At 30.3% G+C, this 16,047-nt stretch overlaps 5 protein-coding genes across 5 annotated transcripts; 2 read left to right on the top strand and 3 right to left on the bottom strand.

Annotated features, from left to right (window-relative positions):
• Positions 1–221: 221 nt before the first annotated feature.
• On the bottom strand, positions 222–2,237 carry Ctu1 (Cytosolic thiouridylase subunit 1). The gene is made up of 8 exons (XM_066739665.1): positions 1,975–2,237; positions 1,701–1,897; positions 1,542–1,589; positions 1,200–1,431; positions 1,021–1,139; positions 763–951; positions 493–697; positions 222–430 (listed from the first exon to the last, which is right to left on the bottom strand). Exons 2-8 carry the CDS (start codon positions 1,755–1,757, stop codon positions 222–224), a joined length of 1,059 nt encoding a protein of 352 aa, XP_066595762.1. The 5' UTR covers positions 1,758–1,897; positions 1,975–2,237.
• A 176-nt stretch (positions 2,238–2,413) lies between these two features.
• On the top strand, positions 2,414–4,256 carry Dus2 (Dihydrouridine synthase 2). Its single transcript, XM_066739661.1, has 5 exons — positions 2,414–2,744; positions 2,813–3,326; positions 3,397–3,642; positions 3,708–4,046; positions 4,119–4,256. Exons 1-5 carry the CDS (start codon positions 2,570–2,572, stop codon positions 4,219–4,221), a joined length of 1,377 nt encoding a protein of 458 aa, XP_066595758.1. The 5' UTR covers positions 2,414–2,569; the 3' UTR covers positions 4,222–4,256.
• Positions 4,257–4,668: 412 nt separating this feature from the next.
• l(2)37Cg (RNA polymerases I and III subunit AC2 l(2)37Cg) lies at positions 4,669–5,414 on the bottom strand. The gene is made up of 3 exons (XM_066739682.1): positions 5,256–5,414; positions 5,081–5,181; positions 4,669–4,996 (listed from the first exon to the last, which is right to left on the bottom strand). The coding sequence occupies exons 1-3, from the start codon at positions 5,271–5,273 to the stop codon at positions 4,807–4,809; spliced, it is 309 nt and encodes a 102-aa protein (XP_066595779.1). The 5' UTR covers positions 5,274–5,414; the 3' UTR covers positions 4,669–4,806.
• A 415-nt stretch (positions 5,415–5,829) lies between these two features.
• Vha26 (V-type proton ATPase subunit Vha26) lies at positions 5,830–7,315 on the bottom strand. The gene is made up of 5 exons (XM_066739672.1): positions 7,141–7,315; positions 6,720–6,895; positions 6,470–6,638; positions 6,176–6,359; positions 5,830–6,095 (listed from the first exon to the last, which is right to left on the bottom strand). Exons 1-5 carry the CDS (start codon positions 7,171–7,173, stop codon positions 5,977–5,979), a joined length of 681 nt encoding a protein of 226 aa, XP_066595769.1. The 5' UTR covers positions 7,174–7,315; the 3' UTR covers positions 5,830–5,976.
• Positions 7,316–8,328: 1,013 nt separating this feature from the next.
• Positions 8,329–15,879, top strand: CkIIalpha (casein kinase II subunit alpha). The gene is made up of 8 exons (XM_066739664.1): positions 8,329–8,494; positions 9,282–9,513; positions 9,586–9,697; positions 9,806–10,018; positions 10,096–10,290; positions 10,354–10,705; positions 10,968–11,045; positions 12,720–15,879. Exons 2-8 carry the CDS (start codon positions 9,419–9,421, stop codon positions 12,770–12,772), a joined length of 1,098 nt encoding a protein of 365 aa, XP_066595761.1. The 5' UTR covers positions 8,329–8,494; positions 9,282–9,418; the 3' UTR covers positions 12,773–15,879.
• Positions 15,880–16,047: the final 168 nt, after the last annotated feature.

Here is a 16,047-nt window from a genome sequence, read left to right as displayed (position 1 = left end):
GAAGTAATTTATTATATAGTTTAAAAGTTCTGGATGATCCAAAGTTACAAATTTGTAAATTTTAATAACTTTAATGTGATTTTTTAGACTTTTATATGAATTATACATAATGCAGTTGTAACAAAATGTAATATATTTTCTTGAGATAAGAGCAAAAAGGATGGATAAAACGAAAATACACAATTTAATGAAGTAAACATAGCAAAATAAATATTCTCCTTTCATATAACTAATGGTTTATTCTTCATCTTTTCAGCTATAAATTTATTTATTTTGCTAGTTTTTCCTATTCCAAGCTTTGGAAGTCCACGATTTAATCCTTCCAGTAGAATGCAGGCTTTGCATAGTTCTTGACTTGACACAAATCCACAAAAACTGCATTTCCTTTTTACTGGCATTTTAACTGTTTCTTTAACTTGTAAAGTTTCTCCTATAAAAAGTAATATCAAAATTTAGTACAAGATTCGTAATATAATATTTAGAGCAAAGTACCTGAATGTATTATATCAATTATTGCAGAAGGCCTAACTTTTTCTAAATCTTTAATGTATGTTCTGGCATGTCCTCTATAAGCATTTGGAGCAAATTTGCATTCTGTAGAAAAGTATACCAACTTTTTAAAAAAAGCATACATAACAATTTCTTTCTCATATGTATACTTCAAAGGCTTGCATCTCATTATAGAATCATCACCAGCCTACAAATAAAATCAGTAAAAAATTTATTTGGAATGTTTCAAATTTATTTCAAATATAAACTTACTGTAATAATAGATGTACATCTTTGTAGTCTAGCAATGTCACCTCTCAATATGTTCATTATAACAGTCTCAGCAATATCATCTGCATTATGACCAGTTGCAATAGCATCCACTTTTAACAAGGCAGCTCCTCTATCCAAAGCTTGTCTTCGAAAAACTCCACAAAATGTGCAATTATTTTTTCTACCAATCTTTAAAAATTGTTTAAAGTTAAAATTGCAATAAAATATGTAAGAAAAGAAATGAACTTTAATAATAACCTGCTCTACAATTTCATCCATTGTCCAGCCATATAGATCCTTGTATGACAATATTTTCAATGGAATTTTGTAATCATCCCGATTTTGCTCTACTGTTTTTAAACTATCATCACGATAACCTAAGATTTTATGTTAAGTAAATTTCATCAACTTAAAAATCAGTTATTTATATCTCTTACCAGATATTCCTTCATCTATGGATAAAAGAAACAAGTCAAGTCCATAATTGTAGCGATCATTCAGTAATTTCAAAACATATGCCAATACTGTAGAATCCTTTCCTCCTGATGCACCAATCGCTACTTTATAGCCTGGTTTGAATAATTTTGCCTTTTCAATAGTAAAATGAATTTCGCTTTCAAATGCCCAGAAGAAGCATTCTTTACACAATGCATCTCCAGTTTTTGGTCTCTTTGTATAAAATAAAATAAAATTATAAACCAATATAAAACTGATAATTAAATATTACATTAATATGGAAACATAACTTCAATTTTATAATTAATCATTGAACTATGTACCTTTAGAACAGCATCCTTTCCACACTTTGTAGAACATGGCACAGGCATCTTGGAACAATTGATCAATAAACGCCAATTAAATATTAAACACTAATATCTCACACTATGACAATACAATTAAAAATTAAACTTTATTCAAGGTGAACGAATAAAACTAACCACACTTTTATTATGAAATATATTTAAACTGTTATTTTGAAAGTCTTTTGTGCTCATATAGTAAAAAGTATGAAAGTCTGAACACAAACATTTCTTAACAGAGTCGAATTAATCTTCAGGTTTTTCTGGTGGTGGCCCACAAGGTTGAAGCATTTTTTCCATAAGATTGAATCTGACACGTGCTTTAGCTTCGTTTTCTGCGATAGCAAAAAAATTGAGAAGATCGTAATGGCCCATATAAGAGCTGCAAGAGTCTCGATGTTGATTCACCAACCAATCAAACTTTGTAGTATCAGCATGTCCGGTACCGATATATTTCGATTGCAAATGCTCTAATTGACTGTGAATGTTGTACCGTTCTCCCATACTGTAGATATTTTAATTCCTGTTTTTTTCAACCTTTTACAGCAGAGAAATATTGTAAACAAGTATCCAACTGTAAGTACTGTAACTTGTAGCAATTATATGTAATAAACAATAATTAGTCTTCGCGTAAGCCTACGCCATCATACCATGAGTGTAGTGAGCGTACCAATAAAATTCTGCCAATCCGATAATCCGATTTATCCGATGCCTATATATCTATCAGGCGGCTAGGGCGCAGGCGCTATTGAACTCGAGAGTCGATAATTCGATGAGTTGTGTTCGATGTTCGATTCCAGTTCCTCGATCGATTGAATCGTAATTCAAGTCGAATCGATATCTACGTTACCATTATATATATAGAGTGATATATGTAGAGTATATTGACACTGACACAAGATGTTGAACACATGTGTCTGATGTCAAATAAATATAAGGCTTCTGAAAATTTTTGGAGTATTTTATAAAATATTATTTACATTTGTTGTTGCAGTGAGATATTTCAAATGGAAAGCTCCAAAAGATTTAGGTTGAATTATGAAAATAAGCTCATACTTGCACCAATGGTACGTATTGGTACTTTGCCAATGCGTCTTTTAGCTTTGGATTATGGTGCTGATATAGTTTATACAGAGGAACTTATTGATTTGAAATTACTACGATCAGTTCGTAAAGAAAATAGTAATTACAGGTTTATTGTTAATATTAAATTAATTTTATAAGAGATTTATAGATTCTTTACTTTTCAGTTGTTCTAAATACTATTGATTACATTGACAAAACTGATGGTACAGTAGTCTTTCGTACGTGCCCTAAGGAAAGACATCATGTAGTCCTGCAAATAGGTACTTGTGATCCATCCAGGGCACTTGAAGTAGCAAAAATAGTTGAATCCGATGTTGCTGCAATAGACATTAATATGGGATGCCCTAAGAAATTTTCCATGCTAGGGGGAATGGGGGCTGCTTTGCTTAGTAAACCTGAGAAAGCAAAACAAATTTTAGAAACCTTAGTTAAAAATTTGAAAATTCCTATAACTTGTAAAATCAGGGTTTTAGAAAATTTAGAAGATACAATTAAACTTGTTAAGTCTTTTGAATTAACTGGCATTGCTGCTATTGCTATACATGGTCGGACAATTGATGAAAGACCACAACATGCAAATCGTGATCAATATTTAAAAGAAATTTCTAATAGATTGACAATACCTATAATTGCAAATGGTGGCTCAAGAGATATTCAAACTTACAAAGATATATTCAGGTACAAAAGGATCTAAAGGTATAATAATATTATATGTAAAAGCATTGAATAATTATAAGTTGCATTTTAGTTTTAAAAAAAGTACTGGATGTACCAGTGTTATGCTTGCTCGTTCTGCAGAATGGAATTGCTCCATTTTTCGTAAAGAAGGCTTATTATCAATGGAAGAAGTAATTAAAGCGTACCTGAAATATGCAGTAGATTATGATAATTCACCTTCAAATACTAAATATTGTGTACAAAACATTCTAAGAGAACTTCAAGAATCCCAATTGGGTAGAAAATTTCTTGGTGCACAGACCCTTGAACAAATATGGTATTTATTATATTTATGATTTCTTTTACTGTAAAATTCAAGAAAGGTTTGCTTCTAATTTTCAGTGCTGTGTGGGATATGGATGACTATTATCGATTAAAAGAAAAAGAGTTTCATGATCAAGGATACTATGGTCGATATAATGTTAAACCATCTGAATTTATGGATTCTAATCATGAACCAATGTGCAAAAAACAGAAATTTGATGATGAAGGCGTGACAAAAATGTGTTGTGCTTTTTTACGAAATAGCTATAATGTAGATAACAAATTACCAAAATCACAATTAATAGATTGGTCAGTAAAACAAGGGAAAAAGATGCCTCAATATGAAACATTTAAGGAAGAGAAACTTTTCCGTTCTATTGTTACTTTTGATGGAAAACGATATGGCTCATCATTTTGGTATGTGTATATCATGTTCTAACTTTAAGTTTTCAAAATTTTCAGGTGTAAGTAACGCGTAATTATATACAGGGAAAAGAAAAAAAAATGGGCAGAGCAAGGTGCAGCATTAGTATGCCTTCATGCACTAGGAATAAACAAAGAAATTCCAGTTATTTTAAATAAAATTTTATGAAGAATTTGTGAAGCTTATACAGAAATAAAACAAACAGTTTATTACAAAAGAATCTGTTTTTTATGTTTAATATTAATCAAAAGAAAGAATTATTTATACACTGCAAATTAAAATATATTTTTTAAAGTATTGGTTATGGTTTGAAGTTTGAAAAAACAATCTTAGTAATTTCATTTGTAGTTGCTTTCCGATAATTACACATATGGTTTCTTAGTTACATTTATACACACAAATTATTTTATAAAAGTTAATGTTTGCATTGATATAAATTTATTAAGTTTGATATCAGTATAAAATAATTCTGTTACAACATTGGAAGGCAGGAAGGTATACATCTATAAATGCCACTGTACCAAGATTTCTGCTAATTGTTACAAAGAATCCTAATTAGTCCTAAAACTAGTTTCCACTTCTATTATTTTTATGATAATCTTATGAATCTTTTTATTTTCATAAATACTTATACCTACCCCATTATTTGTAAAAAATATGTTTGAAGATAAATATAAACTAGTATTTATGAAAAATCATTTATTTACATTTTTATATTAAATATATATAAAATAACAGTTATATGTGTTAAAGTTACACAGATTGTTTATGTTCCTCGTAAGCTGCATTAAATTTCTCTAATGTGTGATCGCAAATCTTTTCTAGATCCTTTAATCCTCGAATAAGAATATTAACTGCACTACTGTTTTTGGCTTGTATTCTAAAATGCATCTTTGACTCAGCTGGATGTGGCACAGTGTAGCCACAAAAGTCAACATCATTACTAAGAATAAGAAATGTTAGAACTAAAATAAAAATTAAAAGAACTAATGCATTAAAGAATTAAAAATGCAACAGGAAAACTTACTACTGTGATACTATGGATCTTAAAGCATTTCCTAATGTATGATCCTCATTTTCAAATACAAACGTACGATTCTTTTCTCCTGATGTTTGATCACCAGCAAGCTGTAAAAATCCAAAAACTATTGCAATAAGAGTATTTATAAAATTGTTACTTTCCTTCATAAAATTTCATTAACCTCATCTATACGTCCCATCCCAAAAATTTTAAATAGCAACACTTAGGTTACTTAAAAGCTCACAGACGGACGCTTTTACCTTACAATCGTATGCTTGCCGTATATGTATTTGAGTCTAAGTCTAACACCCTCACAAAAGAAATTTGCCAAGTAACAAATTGAAGCGATCCTCGAAATCTATAGCCTACGTGACATTTACTATAGATTGGAGGTTCCCTTGAGTGTTGACACTTTGGATCGTTCACAGTTCGCGTTCCTTGGATTTTAAATCGATTCAGAACACGTGATAGGTAATTGCTATTATGTAACTTTAAAAATTAAAATTTAAGTTTTAAACGATCAAACTAACCAGTTTCAGACGTAATGATGCATATTGGTTATTAGAAAGAACCTTTTTCTAGTAGTTAATATGATAGAAAAAGAACGTTCGCATAATGGAAAAACTTGTAAGATTAATGTATACATTTTAAAAAATTTATTATAGAAGCTTCATAAACATAAATGTTAACTTAAAAAGAGATTATAGTCAATACAAATAAATCCAGGGAAAAATAATGATGCTAAAGAAGAAACATTTTATGGGGTTATAATACTTATTTATTGGTATAGGTGAAACATTTACAAGGAGTTAAATTTATTCTATGCAACACGTTTATATAATTCATAATAGCTACTAGACAGGGAATGTTTGGGTTAATTAACAATTTTTAGGAAGAAGTATTTAATCAGCAAATTTACGGTTGGGATTGCGGCCAAATAGGGCACATCGAATCTCAGGTACTAATTGCTGGGCAATTAATTCCAACCTTGACTCTAATGTATTGCTAATTTTTATGCGACCTATTAAAAATCAAATAAACTATATTAGTGTCTAAAATTTAATATTAATATAGAAGAAAATGTTTTTTAAAATATATTACCTCTAGCCGCGAATAACTCAACACCTCCACAACTATCTGCAGGCAAAAAGTTATCTTCATCTACTTTAACAGTTGTTTCTTTCTTTGATAAATTCTTGTAAGTCTCTTGAATTTCATCAAGAATAGATTTTATAAGATTTACATCAGCTTGGCGGGTTCGAATTTTGACTTTTTCTTCTGTTAGCTATAAAGATTATTTCCAATAAACATACTTTAGTACCTATTATAATCTAAGTATATTTAATAATGTATTTTAAAAATTATGAAAATAATAAATAGAGATAAAAACTATACCTGATAAAGTCCTTGAATAATAAGAAGCTTTAGAATTTTAGTATACTTGGCTTGATCTCTGGTTACTTCTCCTAATCTCTTTCTGGCTTCATCGAGTACATTGCGCACATGGTCTTCCCTAACTTTTAATACTTTTAAACGAGCTTGATTAAGCATATTGGACGACTGACTGCACATGAACAAGAAAAGTTATATATCAATAAAAAGAAGAGACATTTTAAAAAGAGGCTGATAGAATATCTAGGCTTACATTTTCTTTTGTAATTCAACTTGCTTCTCTTTCTTTTCATAGTACTCCATTATTTTAAGACGTTGTTGCTGAACAAGGCGACCTTTTTCTATATTAAACTCCTCTTCTGCTTTAGCATCTATTTCTTCTGCTTTTTCATTGGCTTCTTGTTCAATGAAAGCCATCATATGCTTAATCTATCAGAATTTGATAAAATATATAAGTTTTAAAGCATAATTAATTGGCAATCATATAATATTTAATTAATCATAATAAGTTTTGTTTTTCTGTTTATAAACATACAGTATATTTTTAATATGCATAAGAGAGCCATTTGATCGATTGTCACTTAATAAATTTATGTGTAATAAAACGTAAAAATAGCTCGGGTTTTAGTTTTCGAAGACATTTGACAATTAACAGACATACTTATTGCACGAACCTGTTTATGAACGTCCGCATCGCTGAGTGCCATTGTGTTTTGTTAAAATTTCTACTTTCTTACACTCACAAAATATAATTTTCTTCAATTATTAGAAAATTAACAGAGTACCATTAATATTTCTCCGAAAAAGTCAACGCCTATCAAATAAGCAGCAGACCAGCTGGTGTAGAATGATCATATGACTGTTGCGCGCGCATTATTATCATAAACAAAATTATTGAAGATAGCCTCTCTGGGACTCTATATAGTATATCTGCCATCTGGTAAATTGGAGAAATGAACAATTATGATAGTGCCATCTATCTGTTGCAAAATAAATTGAAACTTATGTAAAGTTAAGAGAATTTGCCTTCCCCTTCTCCATTCTTCTTCCTTATTATTTTCTCACATATTTTCTGCAAGTAGCGCAATAGTAGATTCCCCCCACCACTCCTTAGTATACTTCCCACTCATTTCCTATTTTTTATATCCCCCTTCCCCCTTTATAAAAGTCTAGCGCCTTAAATAACAAAATCATAATTTTTAACACTTCAAACGTGAGTGAAAAATGTATATAAACAAAAAAAACTTGAGTTTTGTTCATTTAATGTCTATATACTAACATATTATTGTTATAGGATAATTAAAACTATAACTAATAACTTTATTGAAGATGTGTATGTACATATGTAAATGCATGTGCATACACAGGGAGGAAGATAATATGTATATATACAGAAGTAGAACTATTTCCCGTTATGATAAAAATTCAGTTTTAGGTTTAAAATTTGAATACTAATTTTTTAACATTAATTTCATGTTTATGTATATACATACACGATTAAAATTATGTTTTAGTTATTGAAACTCTTGGCTATTTGTATCGCCATGTCCCGCCAATTTGGAAATTTGTCCAAATTTAAAAATATAGTTAAATATATGTATAGAATTTATTCGTAAATATTTTCATTTATACATTGATATATTCAGACGAAACATAACGATTGTATAATAAGAGGATAGTAGCAAATATTTGATTGAATACAGCTATATTACTTGTATACAGATATATATTTTTTTTTAAATTATTACAATTAAATAAATAATTCTGGAAAGGTCCGCTATGTGGCGGGTGTCTCGGATCGGCACGTAGAAAATAGGAAGTTTTTTATCTAGAATTTTAACACATCTGACGGGTTGCCGGCTGCCATCTTGGATCTCGTAAAGTTGAGAAGCCGGCCGCCCGGAAAATCTTAAGTTTCACGCGTACGCGTGGTTCTAGGAATTAGCTAGACCAGATTAGCAGCCATAGTAAAAACTAAAGAATCCAACAAAATATATTCGCTTAGGATCCCGTTCCGGAATGTTTTAGGTGAGCAGAAACTAAACAACCATAAATTGCCTAATCGCGATGGCGTGTAACTCTTCCCCTACATGTGTATACTGTGCAATGCTATATGTTTATATTCCATGTGCGGTAATAAAGAATTTCCGTTCCAATGTTATTTAGCTTTGAAAATATTGGCTAATTAAGGACCGTCCTTGCAATTGGTAAGGTGTTGGTTTGCAAAGTTACTTCCTAAATCTAAAATTTCTGAGATAGACTTAGAAGACAATCAATAAACACCAGACTAATAAGTCTTTACAATTTATCATATTTCTTAATATAATATTTCCTATAAAGATTCTTAGTTTACTATCCATACCAGTTGCAGACCTTTTTATAGTACTTTACGTTTAAATGAAAATATTCTTTCTAACCATGGAAGGTAATGCGTCAGTCTATTTAGATAGAGATGTAATGCAAACGAAGTACAATATTAGCACTAAAACTATTTGTTACTGCCAATTTTTATCCGACTATACAAATATCAAATACTAATGTAAACATTTGCCAAATATAGATAGAAGCTTCTACTTTGCGATTAAAATATACTGCATGGTTCATGACTTCTACCGTATGCCTCAATTTTAGTACTGAAAAAGCTTGAACCATGGACTTCTACATAAAGTTTACATTTTTAATATTGGTTATTGTGTAAAATAGTTATTATTCCTAATACTATTTCCTCAATAAGTAATTATTATTTCTTTAATAAGTAATTATTAGCTCTAATTTTCCAAATTTCTAAATAAATTGTTTAACTTCTTTGCTTTAGGTATATTTTATTGCTCACATGTTACCAAGCGGGTGAGTGAAGGAGCCAGAGTAATTAGTAGCCGTAAGCTTTCAATAGATGACCATAAAAGTATAGTAATCAAGGAAACAATTATCAGTAACCACATAACAGGAAGGATGGCACTGCCAAGTAGAGCACGGGTATACACTGATGTGAATTCACATAAATCTAGAGATTATTGGGACTATGAATCCTATGTTGTAGATTGGGGGTAAGATTTTAATAATTTTTTCATTAAATTTTTATGTAAAAGATATGCCTTGTTCAATTCCAACATTTACAGACAACAAGATGATTACCAATTAGTGAGAAAATTGGGTAGAGGGAAATACAGCGAAGTTTTTGAAGCCATAAATGTAACAAACAATGAAAAATGCGTTGTAAAAATATTAAAGGTTATTGCATTATTTATTTAAAGTTAGCAGAAAAAATGAGAGTTTCCTTTAAGTTTGACTAATAATTAATAACTTCAAAATGACTAATTATTTTAAATCATATTATAGCCAGTGAAGAAGAAGAAGATAAAAAGAGAAATAAAAATCTTAGAAAATCTTAGAGGTGGGACCAACATAATTACACTCCAAGCAGTTGTTAAGGATCCAGTGTTAAGGACGCCAGCACTGATCTTTGAACATGTCAACAACACAGACTTTAAACAGTTATATCAAACACTTACAGACTATGATATACGGTACTACCTCTATGAATTACTAAAGGTAAGAAAATCAAAATTGATGTCAGGCTTTATATGGCTTTTTAAGATTGATTATTTCCTTATTTATTGTTATTTCAGGCATTGGACTATTGTCATAGCATGGGTATCATGCATCGGGATGTTAAACCTCACAATGTTATGATAGATCATGAAAATCGGAAGTTGCGTTTAATTGATTGGGGTTTGGCAGAGTTTTATCATCCTGGTCAAGAATACAATGTTCGAGTTGCATCTCGCTATTTTAAAGGACCAGAGCTACTTGTAGATTATCAGGTATATTCCTGCACTAACAAAGTCAAATAGACCAAATCAAATTTTGATACATTTTTTTTTTAGATGTACGATTATTCGCTAGATATGTGGTCGTTGGGCTGTATGCTTGCAAGTATGATATTTAGGAAAGAACCGTTTTTTCATGGACATGACAATTACGATCAGCTAGTTAGGATTGCAAAAGTTCTTGGAACTGAAGAGCTATTCGACTATCTTGACAAGTATCATATTGAATTGGATCCTCGTTTTAATGATATCCTTGGCCGGCATTCGCGCAAACGCTGGGAACGCTTTGTACATTCAGAAAATCAGCATTTGGTTTCACCAGAGAGCCTTGATTTTCTCGATAAATTATTGCGTTATGACCATTTCGAGAGACTCACAGCTCGCGAAGCTATGGAACATCCTTATTTTTGTAAGTATTCTATTCCTGCTTAAAAAAATTTGGATATATAAGAACATCTAGAAAAAAATATGTTGAAATAATAAATTATAATCTTAAGTAGGTGAAAGATAAGTGTTAAACAAAAGTTCATTATTTTTATCATAATAGTTAGGTTTATCTATTTGATAACTTTGTTCAAATTAGCAAGTAAAATTGCAAAAAATACTCGTCCTATTCTTATAAATATTTTGTAAATGGGATTAGGCTGGTTATCCAAAATTTTCTGTTTCAGATCCTGTGATTAAGGATCAAAGTCGATTGACAATGATGTCGTCGTCACCTACTCCCATGACAGGCTCACTGCCTGTAGGTGAGTAGCGGCCTATGTAATGTCACTACCTTAACCTCTACAATAAATTAACTCTCATTATTAATACATAACAAATTAAACGAAAAAGAAACAAATTGTACAACTATGTTTTCCATTCATTACATTCTGCCTCACTATCCTATATGTTTAAATTTACAAATGTTTTTTTATATTTTTCCATCTCCGTTCCCCCCCACCCCCCCTCTCTCTCTCTCTCTCTCTCTCTCTTTTGCCCCTCCCTCTACTTTCGACGAATTCATGTATTACTCTGTATTTTTAACATTCGCATTTAATTTATGAATCATAACTTATTCATTAGAGAGAGAGATAGTATTTTTAAAGCAGCAGAATTTTAATACAAATAAACAAATGTTTAAAGTGATGTTGTCAATATTTCATGTGCGACTTTAAAGAATTTGCAATAAAATGTGTATTAAAAATTTAGCAAGTTGAGACCACAATCATATATTTCTAATGAGTTTAATTAATTGAGTCGATTTGCAAACAAGCATTGAAATTGCGTTCTTTTCAAAATGAATTGAACTTCCTTTCACCCCCTTCATAAATTATTCGCAATCATATTATTTGTTACAGTATTCTAAATACTTTATATGTAATTAAAAGATTATTTGAAAAATAAATTAATAACAAAATTTTACGTGTATTGGTAAACAATACGGTGGTTATGAGTTTTTTTTTTACGTAATTCTCTACTTTTTGATCTACAAATTCATTAAGAGTGATAAATATATATAATTCGGTTAAAGAACGATTAGTCGATGAATAGTAATATTAATAATTTGGAGTTTTTGTAAAGGAAAGTATATTTTCTAAGCAGCAACTAATAGTTAATAGTTAATGGGAATAAGACTGATGACTTTGATTCACTGTAAAGAAAATTGTTTAATTATTATACAGTTTTGATACGGTCATGCATCTCCAGTAAAGTCAACAGAGGGTTAAATATTTAATATTGTAATATGAAATACCATTAAATGTATTTATTAAATCAGGGACAATATTAGAAAATAAAGGTCAAGTAACTTCATCTCTTAGTTATATGTGAAACAGTCTATTAAAGATTTCATATTGTAATAAAAAAATAAATGAAGAGTCAACACTCTATCATTTAACAGCAATACAAAAACTACTAATGTGAAGCGAAATATTCACATGAATAAAATCCTTAAATACATGTTATATATATATATATAGTTATTCAATACATATACATTTTATTTAACAAGACTAATAACAGAATTCTGCAGATAAGTCACAATTGTAAGCCTCTCATTAAAAGACATTAAAGCAAAAGCTAAGTTTAATCACTGTCCAATTTAATGATTGACAAGCTTCCTTTGAGAACATTAATTATGCTGGACTGATTATTTAACTTTTATGTTAATAACCATTCATTTTACATTTATAAATCCCATATAAATTGGTCTCACTTTTTTCATAAAGACATGTAAACTGAAAAGATTGTTTTCGCATGTCAAATTTTAACTTTGGAGAGACGCTAGCAAAACAGGAGACATTGAAGAATCTTTACCGTTCGTGTAGGCAGCATTAATCAAAATAAGAATAAAGAGGAAATTTATTGAGGGGAAATGAAAGACTACTGACGACAGAAACTGATTGAGAAATTTCTTTTTAAGTAGTCGCTTTTTTCAGATGAGCATGCTGTAAACGTCAGCAGCGATCGATTCCTGGAACACGCGGACTAGGAAAGAGGGATGGAGTTGAAAGTGGAAGTCTCGGCTCCTCTGAAGAACTGCCACCGCCCTTAAAAGTTCAGCATTTCCGAGATATTAATTGATTTCACATTTAAATTCAATAAGACAGCAATCCTGAAGCTCTCAATTATACCGGAAATGCAACGCGTGCTGCAGCGTGCATAGCTTCAGTACTGAAATTTTGAAAAAGCATTTTAGATCATTTTTTTATCTCTTCCTACAGATTTTATTAAAGATACCGTATCTCTCTGAAATAGCAACACATTGCTACAGGAACAAATTCATTCTTCAATCATGGTGACTTTCTCCAAAAGGGACAAACTATCTTGCAGTTGCGCTAAATACTGCAACGATATCGATGGACGTTGTTCAAAGATCTAACGCAGTCTAGTTTTTAACAGTGGCTTTGTCAATCAATGGTGAAGACTGAGACAACAATATTTTCATTTCCAAACAACATAAGAATATAATCAATTTATTTAATAGTTATATAACCAATAGTTCGTTTTGTGATTCCTTATAAAATTTCTAATTGTAACTTTTCACAAGGAACCAGGTCAAAATGCAGCTAACTTTCTAGTAATATTAATATATCCACAAACATTTTATATTTTTCTTTTTTATAACAAAAGGGTTATACCGATGTATCTCTTTCATTGAGATTCTTCCCACGAAACCCGAGTTTTGTGGAGAAAATTTGTGATGAAAAAAGTAGTCCCCAGGGATTGACAGTCAGAACTTATGATAGGATTGACATAGCTGATCTCTAAAATAATGATTGAAATGCGATCACGCTTACTTATATCCATTTGCATCAAGTGGTTTTAGTGCGACGATAAATATGTTCGTTTATATCTGATACCACGCAGAATATAGTTGAATAAAATGTTTGTTATAGCCAAGTATTTTTTGTGCTCTGTGAATATACCTATTTGCGTACAAGACGATTTTATCCCATTATAATTGATCATTATTGGAAAATTTTAATTTATGCACACCATTTTTTCTTAACACAAAATTCTTTCTACCCTTCTTTCTTATAACGTATGGTGCAGCTCTTACACTACCTGTTACCACTGGTAGAAAAACAACGTTCTTTTTGCAGCTTAGGTGTTTCATATGAATTTGTCTCTTAGTTACCGATATATTTATATATATATATATATATATATATATAAATAATTTAAGCATTTATCAAATTGTTGGTAGAGAATTCGCACTTTATCAGTACCGAAGTGACGATAATTACATATGATTGCATATAAATAATAATCTCGCTTTGATACAAGAAAAAATAGGTTTGTAGCTTTTATAGCGTTTACTCAAAATCTTTGCAAACATAAATTTTGCAATCTCCTTGCTGAGGTACTGGAAAAAGCTAATTCCCAACGAATTAGAAAATCCAATGCGAATGTTATGTATTATAAATTCAATATAATCTATAATGTATGTACATAAGGTTCATCGTCTATATCGAAGAATTTCACGATAAGTGACGTACTTGTAAAAAATGCACGAGGGATGACAATAAGGCGCTCCCTCGACCATGCTATAGGTTTATCAAATTTTCTTTGGGAAAGATTTGTCAGTTCCTATGCATGAACCGCGCATCAAGCAGGTCAATTGAACGTAATGATATATGTATATCGTTGATGAAAATAATTAAAAAAAGGAAAAACTTTTGAAACCACAAAAATAAAAGAATAAACGGAACTTAAACAGATAATTCTTGTACCAACACTAACAGCACGCTTGACTAACACTTAACGACTTGTATCAGTCAAATTTTAGTCACGTGTACTGTTAGCGAAATTATATTATCACGAGGGTGTGAATATTGATTTAAAATGCGCGGCTTTGGTATTATTGGCAATGATAACAACTTTCGCTTCGTATATGTATAATTATAAACTTTTGCGCCGTTATTGCCCGGACATTTCATATCTATACTGACAATTAGTGAGAATGCCAGTGCTTGTTGTATTTGCGCAAATGAGCCATGTGTGTGTGTTTGTATGTGTGTATATTTACCAATGCGTGCGCTTTTTTTTAAACACAGCCTTTCCGAATGAATTTCACATGCGTGTTCGATATAACTGTAAAAGATTTGGGTGGTCTCCGCGAACAAAAGAAAAGCTTCGTTCAATTATAATTCACATAAATTATATATTATATTGTACTAATTAAAAGCTGGTTGACTATGGTCGATTAAATTATAATGGTATGAATGATCGTAAGAAAAACTTGTTATCTTATTTTTAATGTTAGTACTTCGTACAAAAGTTATTAAGGGTTGAAAATTGCTGAGTATGAAGCTTTGTATTAGTCTGGCGAAGTCTGGCCACTAGATCGACCTATTTCCCTAGTAACAGAAGTATCAAATCAAGCAATTTTTAATCCTTGAAAACTTCATTAGGCGGCTTGATTTAAAAATTGTACAAATACTTTTTTTATAATTATTCCTGCTATTGTTTAATTTATATAGAATCAGCTATAGTTAACTGGTTTAAAAGTGACCTCAAAAACGAAATAAATTACTCGATTAATTTAATAGTTTCACATGCTTGTCAATTTTTGTTCTGTACTCTTGATCCAAAAATGGTGAAAATCTGCAAAGTTGGTTTTTGTATAAATTATTTAGTTGTAATAACAACTAAATATGCATATGTGAATTATGCGCTTAGAAAAGAAAAAATAATACATAAATTAAAGCATGATGATATTATAATAATACCGAGTGCAAAGCTTACGGGATAATACTATAACATTAATACACACACACACATATATATATATATATATATATATATATATATTATTTTAACTTGTTCAGAGAATGTGTCTAATAAGGAACAAGTTTCTTTTGTCTTTCATGCTTAATTTTATATCGATTATTTGCTAATTTGATATATATATTTCATGTGAATAAACTAGTGATGGCAAGAACGGCGCGCATATCTACGTTTATTATAGTTTAACGTCTTTTCCCGTTCATACATTTAACAGTAAATTAGTTTAGTTTTATAGGAGAAAAAACAAAAATGTTAATAGATAGTTACGCAGAAACGAAAGATTTAATTAACTGGGAAATTATTCAACAATAATAAACGAGTTATTACTGATGAAACAATTATAGACTTTCTGTCAATTTTATTCCTTCACTTTTTCATGTTTTTATGAAAAATACACGATTTTCAAAATAGACATTCAATATCATTTTACAACAATTCTTATATTTTTCTACTGCAACCAAGCGATAATTTCGG

Source organism: Prorops nasuta, unplaced genomic scaffold, assembly GCF_024137725.1.
Source record: "Prorops nasuta isolate Cenicafe-Biocafe unplaced genomic scaffold, Cenicafe_Pnas_1.2 PNAS00021, whole genome shotgun sequence".
NCBI lineage: Eukaryota > Metazoa > Arthropoda > Insecta > Hymenoptera > Bethylidae > Prorops > Prorops nasuta.
Note: the sequence above shows the minus strand (reverse complement) of the source record. Positions and strands in the feature narration are given on the sequence as shown.